The 8,623-nt window shown below is 38.7% G+C and overlaps 1 protein-coding gene across 4 annotated transcripts in view; it reads left to right on the top strand.

Annotated features, from left to right (window-relative positions):
- The first annotated feature begins 6,766 nt into the window (after positions 1-6,766).
- The window catches only part of LOC131041968 (1,4-dihydroxy-2-naphthoyl-CoA thioesterase 1-like), a 159,420-nt gene continuing 157,563 nt past the window's right edge, over positions 6,767-8,623 (top strand). For 2 of the 4 annotated variants that reach the window (XM_057975249.2, XM_057975246.2), the window contains exons 1-2: positions 6,769-7,146; positions 7,243-7,339. In XM_057975249.2, the coding sequence (XP_057831232.1) occupies positions 7,091-7,146; positions 7,243-7,339 (153 nt within the window). In that variant the 5' untranslated portion in view covers positions 6,769-7,090. Of the gene's footprint in view, positions 7,147-7,242; positions 7,340-8,623 lie in introns of all 4 variants that reach the window. The other 2 variants (XM_057975247.2, XM_057975248.2) reach the window with 2 other exon arrangements.

Genomic DNA, 8,623 nt, shown 5'->3' with positions numbered 1-8,623 from the left:
ATAATCACTTGGGAGTCTCCTTCCAGGTGCAACTTTGGGATTTTCATATTTACAGCCAATTCAGTGGCCATTAGTGCCGCCTGTACCTCTGCTTCATTATTTGTTCCATCCTGCAATCGTCTTGCACCCTTGAAAAGGATGACCCCTTTATCATTTCTTGTGACTACTCCCACTCCCGAGGTTCCCGGATTTCCCTTAGATGCCCCATCAAAGTTTATTTTTATCCACTCCTTAGTTGGCGGTTCCCATTTAGCCTCTTCTTTTTCTAAATGGGGGTTAACCCTCAGAGACCCATTAACAGGTTGGCAATTCATGATTGCCAATTGGTTTGAATCATTCTGTCCTCACTAGTGTAGGGGTTTTTTGCCAGGTTATGGTTCCTAGCTGCCGCTGAGACGGATTCAGCTATTGCTCTTTCAACTCTTAATAACAAACTCTCCATTGACTCTTCTTTCTCTTGGAATAGCCTTTTGTTTCTTTCCTTCCAAATCTCCCATATTACCAGGGATGGCACCACTATCCATAGACTGGAAAAGACTGATCTACAACTCAGTATATTCCAGCTATAGAAAAGGTCAAGGACTGTATTAGGTAGAGGAGCCATCCATCATAGCTTCCCTAAAAGGAATCTCCAAACCGTTTGTGCTTCCTCACATTGTAGAAGCAAGTAATCCAGGGATTCCTCTACCTTCTTGCACATTATGCATCTGAACGGGCCCAAAAAGCCCAGTCTGCGCAGTCTTTCCCTTGTCAGGATGCACTTTTTCAGAGTTAGCCATGTGAAGACTCCCGCTTTTGGTAGAATTGGGGAGCTCCACATAAGTTTTGTTGGCCATTCCTTTCTTTCTTCCATTTTATCAAGAATGTTGTAACCAATCTTCACTGAGTACTGCCCCGATTTTGAACCACACCATCTCATAGTGTCTTCCTTTGCAGACAACATAGGGGTGTACTCCTGCATGATCCCTTTTAACAACTCTTTTTGATTTGCTGGTAATGGTAGATTTTCTACATCTTTCCATTCACACATATCTACCCCCTGGACCTTGATTTTCAATAGAAAATCTCCTACCTTTTCTCCCCACTGGATTTTAGTAACCTATTTAATATTCTCAATATCTTGCCTATCTGAAAGAACTGGTCTTCCTTCCCATGAATCTGTCCAGAAATTGGCCATTACCTTGCTTTTCAATAGAAAATCTCCTACCTTTTCTCCCCACTGGATTTTAGTAACCTATTTAATATTCTCAATATCTTGCCTATCTGAAAGAACTGGTCTTCCTTCCCATGAATCTGTCCAGAAATTGGCCATTACCTTGCTTTTCAATAGAAAATCTCCTACCTTTTCTCCCCACTGGATTTTAGTAACCTATTTAATATTCTCAATATCTTGCCTATCTGAAAGAACTGGTCTTCCTTCCCATGAATCTGTCCAGAAATTGGCCATTGTCCCATTACCTATTTCCCAAGTGATGTGTTCAGTGATGACATGTCTGCATGAGGTAATAAAGTTCCATATGGCTGAGCCTTTTGGTAAGGTGGTGATTGTGAATATTCGTTCCCTGCTCATCTGATCTAGATACTTGTGTTTTAAAATTTGTACCCATTTCTGGTTCGGTTGAGCATAGATCTACCAAATCACTTTTGCCCCCATTGCTTCATTTAAAAGTTTCCAGTTTCTCAGTCCTACTCCCCCTGCCATTTTGTCTTGGCAGACTTTATCCCACGCAACCAAAGGGATTTTGTCATTTGTTTCTTTGCCATTCCACAAAAATTTTCTCATCCCCATGTTTATACAATTTATCACCTTCTTCGGAATCTTTAGGGCTGTCATGGAGAATATGGGGAGGGCAGAGAGGACCGCTTTGAGTAGCATGATCCGCCTAGAGAGAGTAAGCCATTTACTCTTCCAATCTTCAAGGCGGTTTGCACAAGAATCAATAAGGTTGTTCCACAGGGTAGGGCCGTTCTTCCCACCAAATAAGGGGGTACCCAGAAACTTTCCAAGAAGGATACCAATTCTAACCCCTAGGATATTGGAAATTACTTGTTGTCTGTCAACCTCTGTATTAAAGAAAATAGCTTCTGATTTGGTCTAGTTAACCTGCTGACCACTTGCTCTGTAGGAAACATCTATAGTCTTTCTAATCACTCGGGCCTCTTGAAGTGAAGACTGTCCACACAGTAGGGTATCATCCACAAATTGCTGATGAGTAACTGGATCCATCCCTTTCGCAATTTTAATCCCTTTCCATCTTCCTCGTTGTTGTTGTGATCAAATTAGTCTTCCCAGGACTTCTGCTAATATAAAGAATAGGAAAGGCGATAAAGGGTCTCCTTGTCTAAGACCCTGTGTGGTTTGAAAGAAGCCTTGTGGGCTACCATTGACCAATATAGAAGTCCACACCCCCCCTATACAAGCCTGTATCCAGCTAATCCATTCTTTGGAGAAGCCAAACCTCTGCAAGACCTGGAGAAGAAATTCCCTATCTACCATGTCATAAGCTTTTCTAATATCTAATTTAATCATCATTCGATCCACTTTTGCTTGACGGACTGTGTGGATGGCCTCATGGGCAATTATTATTCCTTCCACGATCGACTTGCCTGGGACAAAGCCACTCTATTCTTCTGAGATAATAAGACTCAGCAAAGGTTTTATTCTATTTGAGATCACTTTAGTTATCACTTTGTAAATGGTGTTGCACAAGGAAATTGGCCTGAATTCATTAAAATTAGCAGGGTGCTCCACCTTGGATATAAGGGCAATTAGTGTGCAATTAAGCTCCTTTGCAACACTTTCCCTGCCTCGAGATTCCTCCACTACTGCCCAAACCTTATTTCCTACAATCTCCCAGAAAGTTTGGTAGAAAAAGGTCGGGAAACCATCCGGCCCTGGTGCTTTATCACCTTCCATACTGAAAACCGCACTTTGAACCTCCTCAAATTGAATGGGTTTCATCAGTGCCTGATTTTGCGCACTGTTATCAGCTCTGGGATAACACTTAAACCATTTTGTTGGTGCTCCAAATTGTATCCGTTATCCTTGGATAGTAATGCCAGAAAGAACTCAACTACCTCTTTATTAATATCCTCCACATTGTCTAATAAGACATTCTCACTGTTTTAGATGGTTGTGATTTTGTTCCTGGATCTTCTCACCTTAACCGAGTTATGAAAAACCTTTGTATTTTTGTCCCCTTCCTGTAACCAACACTCTCTCGATTTTTGTCTCCATTAAATCTCCTCTCGAGCTAGCACTTCACTATATTGTTCTTTGAGTTCTCGCTCCTGTCGAAACATCTCAGATGTCATCCCCTTTTATATTATATCTTCTTGCAAGATCGCTAGCCTATCCTCCAGATCTCTTTTATTAGCAAAAATATTGCCAAACTTGATTCAGTTCCACTCTTTAATTTTTGACTTAATAAACTACAACTTCTTAACAAAAACAAAGGCCTTAGTTCCACACACCTCTAGAGCCCCTGACCACCATTCATTGATTAAATCCCTTAGGATTTTATCCCTCAACCACATTTTTTCAAATTTGAAAGGGCATTTGATGGGGGGGCCATCAAAGGCTATAGTGAGCTCAACTGGTAGATGATCTGAAGCAGCCATTGGATGGATATTTGAGGCGAAAAGGAGATTGGTTTCCGCCCATGGCCCTCCCAAGAAAAAATAGTCTAGCTTCTCTACAACATGTTGTCCTAAGATCCTTCGATTAGACCATGTAAACTGTCCTTCCTTAGATTTGATTTCCCTGAGTCCATTATCCGCCACAAAATTTTGAAAATTTACTTGGTTTGTAGAGAGTCCTCCCTTGCCCCCCCGATTTATCACTCAGTTCCAATAAAGCATTGAAATCACCCCCAATAATCAAAACGCTCCCATCTAGATCTCGAATGAGGGAGGACAGGGATCTCCAAAAATTTCTTTGAAAATTGGATTTTGATGGTCCATAGACATTGATTAATGTGAAATTAGCATTTAGAGGGTAGGAGTGAACCTTACATACCTGCCACATATTGGAGGTAGAAACTTCCTCCACCTTGTGATTATTTGCATTCCAGAGGATACCCAGTGCTCCCGACACTCCCTCCGAATTCACAAAGACCATCGTCCACTGCTTCCAAGATCCCATGAGTGTCCTCACTTCCACTTTGTTCATCTTTGTCTCTTGTAAGAAAACTACATCTGGCCTTAATTGATCCAACCCTCGTTTGATCAATCAGCGTTTGTCAGGGGCATTACAACCCCTGACATTCCAGGTTATGATTTTCATTGTCCTTCAGGAAGGGTGACACCCTTCCCTACTGTCAAGTTACTTTGGCCTTTGGCACTACCAGCCATTGCAATCTTGAACTGATTTGACTTTCTGCTTCTCGATCTCTTTTCCCCTATCCGTACCTTGGTACTTACAGGCTTTGTTTGCTCTATTGTTCTGGTTTCCATAATGTCTTCCTCATCCATCCATGCCCATTCATCTTCCTCATCGGCTCCATCAGATTCTCTATTGTCTTTGGTTTCCTCCTTATCAGACCTCGAGTCATTACCCTTCTCCGAGTGCTGTAGAGTCTCCAAACCGACTCCTGTTTCCACCAGAGGAAAGGCCCCGATGTTAACCTCATCTAAAATATCAACTGTTTTCTCGACTCTTGCAATGACATCTTCTACCCAACCTGCGGCCTCCCTATGTTTGTTGATAAGAGCAACTTCTGTTATAGTCTCTTCCACCTCCTGGGTGGTATTATTGAGAGACGTCGAGACCTCCCCCTGCACGAAAGGGTTTTGCATAGCTTGGATCATATCCTCGTTGGACCTCATCTCCTTTCTTGTACTAACCTTGTTCGCATAGTAGGTCACCTCATCTTCTATCGTTGTCTCCACAGTTTTCCCTTTAGGGCCTATTAAGCAAGTTTCCTCCGAATGTCCTTCTTTTTTACAATGCTTGCAGATTTCATTAGATTCTTCCACCTTGATTTTTTGGAGCCACTATCCTGCATTTGTTATGATCTCCACTTGTTCTGGAAGTGGGTAATGGGGTTTCCATCCAATACATATTCGTGCATACATGCTAAAGTCTTTGGACTCAATAGCCTCATCCGCTTTGATGTAGAAACCCAGTTTGTTACCTAAAGTTTGGAAGAACTCTTCATTCCAATATTCTCTGGGAAGGTTATATAATCTGAGCCAAACAGGTACCTCTTCAATTGGAGCTAGCATTGGGTTGAAGTTAGGCTCCTAATCCCTAACATACAAACCCTTTCCTCCCATGAAAAAGGGTCCGTTATTTAAAATTCCTTGCTTATCCTTACTGTTTTCTGTGATTATCAAGAAAAACCCATTTGGAAGGGTTTTGATTTCGATTTTGCATTTCCAATTCTCAGTACACCAACCTTTCATCTTTCCCACCGAAGGCCAATCCCCAAAACATTTTACAAATAATTCCTCTCCCGGAAAAAGGTCACAGAGTCGTTCCAGCTTTTGTTATCTATCATCAACGACACTTTCTCCGTTCTCATACCCTCTTTTCGTTCCGGGGACTTCCTCGACTTCTAAGCATTTCTTCTCGGTCGCCATTCTTTTTCTTGGCAATGCTGCCATATTGTTTTCGGGCTATACTCCCTATTGCGATGCCCTTAGGCTCTAAGATTCTCTTTTCTCAAATATTTGGAGTCTCGCACTGACACTGCCTCCCCCCATTGCTTGTGGGAATGAAAAAAACCTATCCCGATCCTCCCAAGCCTTGCTTGGCTTTTGCCAAGGTCTTTTTCCAGGTCGTGGCTGTGTAAAGTTCTGTCGTGTTCCCCGATCTGCAAATCCTCCATCCAATTCAATTCCATTTTTTTTTAATTTGTCATACACACATATTATTATTTAACATCACAAGGCATATAAAAAATACATCATAATTTAATATATCCACTCCACACAAGCCATGAACAATATAAAAATCACACTTGTTCATGATGAACATATAATTTTATTATATATGAGTTAATGTGTATTACTTAAAAATACTTTATATTAATTATCTTATAATTTATTTAAATTTATTATTTTCTATTATAAGTAAAATATAATATACATCATGAATATAAGTATATTGTTATTTTAAAAATTAATTTGCCTTATATAAAATATAATACATAGTTAACTTTCTTCCTTTGATGGATTCAAAGACAAAAAATTATGTGGATGTTATGATATTAATGTTTTAATTAAGAATTCTATTAGTCCAAATAATATTTTATATAATACAACTTATATTATTATTATATCTTATATTTTATATACTGCAAATTCATTTAAAAATATTATAATTATATATTATATTTAATAATAACTCTTCCTCTACCTCTCTACATATTGAGCTCCCTCCTCTTCTTTCCTCTCACCCTCTCTACTTATCTCTCATATATTTCTCTTTCTCCCTCTCCCTCTTCCTTACATCTATCTCTTCCCTCATATATTTATCAATTTCTTTATCTCTTTATTTCTTCCTCTCTACCTCTCTATCTTTATCTCCTCTCTACATCTCCCTAATTTCTTTACCTCTATCTCTCTATTTTAATCTCTCTCTATCTATTTCTTCCCCTTTCCATCTCCTCCTATCTCCTCCTCTATATTTATATCTGTTTTTTATCTACTCTGATTTAGCAGCACTATTGAAAAAAATATATCCTTTACATCTATTGATATTTACTATTATAAAAAATATATCCGTTACAGTAAACATTTTGTATCATTCCTCATAATTTCATAATTTCCCTACTTTTCAGCGGGCTCATTGAACCTTACATCTACAGTTTTTTCATTCGTTGAAAATACCAGTTGTACATGTTTGTGGTGTCTTCTTCAATGTCAGTACAAAATTTATGCGACATTTTTCTTTTTTAAAGATCATCTTTCATTCTTTGACGGGTTAATCTAGTTCTTGGAAAAGTTGTGCCGGTGGCAGAGCTCTTGAAGGTCTTTAAAGGATGCAAATTTGACCACTAGCATAGAAGATCCTCCGAATTTTAAAAGCTGTAGGGATTGTAAATAATTGGTTCTCTTGTTTTTGAAAACTAAACTCTGCTTTCACATGGCAAAAGGAGGAGATAAAAAGAGAGTGATATGCCCAGAAGGTTTCGATCTCAGGTAATCTTTTATATGCTTTTGTTAAAAGGAGGAGGATGTTTTGGTGTTTAAGGGTTTAGCAGGAAAAAGAGACATAAATGCTTCAAATTGACACAGGCCACTACAAGTGATGGAATTCATTGGTTTTGAATTGGAAATCGTGACACCCACATGCATTCAAGGCCGCTTTGTGGTTTCAGAAAGGTCCGCTCAGGTACGATTAGGTGCTTCAATCTATGACCATAATTTCATATTAATCGTTTGAAGGATTGTATGTTTCTCATTGCGGAAAACATTGGATCCAGTGTTTTTTGAGATTGTGGGCTATTCCAACCTCTTTGAACTTAAAATCACACCTATAAACTCTGGCAATCTTTTTTCTTTTCCTTTCTTTTTTTTCATTATTGAATGAGTGGGGTGTTTTACACAAATGTCCAATTATTGATCAAGATGTCAGAAGGTTATGCAAGAGAGAAGTTGAGGTTATAATTGTGGACAAAGAAATTTGGAATGAAAAGGACAAATGCTACTGCAACAAATTTACCTCAACTAGGAGAAACATAAAAACACTCACGTAAGAAATTTAATATGATTATAGCCCAATTATGAGCTAATTCATATCAACTTAGCGGGAAACTAGCAGATGCACAACACCTAAAGAAGATACGAAGGATGGATTATCTATGTTTTGTAGTTTGGGCCGGGGGCGGGTGTAAGGGGGAGGGGTGTGCGGGGCAGAGAGTGATTGCTTGGCCTGTAGTAAGTGACATCTGGGGTAAGTCCATCAATGTCTGGAGGGTTGTCATTTTTCAAGAGGTAAAGACTGGCAAAAGTACATGAATTTCAAATAAAACTATTAATCAAATGTTTTTCGAATTGACATTTTTTGTATGAAGAGTGAAAAATTTCTTATGCATTTAAAAGAGCTGTGACAATCGATGGTTTATGTTTCAGAAGAAAGCTACAGTTGCACGGATTTGATATTACAATCCTCGATGTTTCAATACAATCTTGGCTTTAGGTTATTTTGATTTTGTGTATGGTAATAAAATCATTTCTATTTTATTTTTCGTTGGCATTTTTACAGTATGATGTGCACACAGAAAAGAGGACTAGATTAGAGAAAAGAAGATAAAAGTCTTGTGTTTGTAGGACTCCCAACCAAGGCATGCCTTCTTGGTTTCATCTTGTGTAAGCTTAAATGCAGTATTATTGCATTATGGAGCCACAACTTGAGCTCATAACAATAACTATATCTTTGACCTGGATTATTCCTACGTCATCAATCATGATCATAAATTTAGCAATGCCTACATGATCACCTCATAGTTGTCTTCACTAATATTTCTATGAGGATAGGAGATATGAGAATTTTTTAGTTATAGAAGCGGTTCAAAATTTAAGTATTTTAGGAGATCCAATTTGAGGGTAAAGGCATATTTTTAGAAGCTTGTATGAAGAGACATTTTTGGAATTTTTAGGCCATAGAAGAGGAACA

Source organism: Cryptomeria japonica, chromosome 1, assembly GCF_030272615.1.
Source record: "Cryptomeria japonica chromosome 1, Sugi_1.0, whole genome shotgun sequence".
Lineage (NCBI taxonomy): Eukaryota > Viridiplantae > Streptophyta > Pinopsida > Cupressales > Cupressaceae > Cryptomeria > Cryptomeria japonica.
Note: the sequence above shows the minus strand (reverse complement) of the source record. Positions and strands in the feature narration are given on the sequence as shown.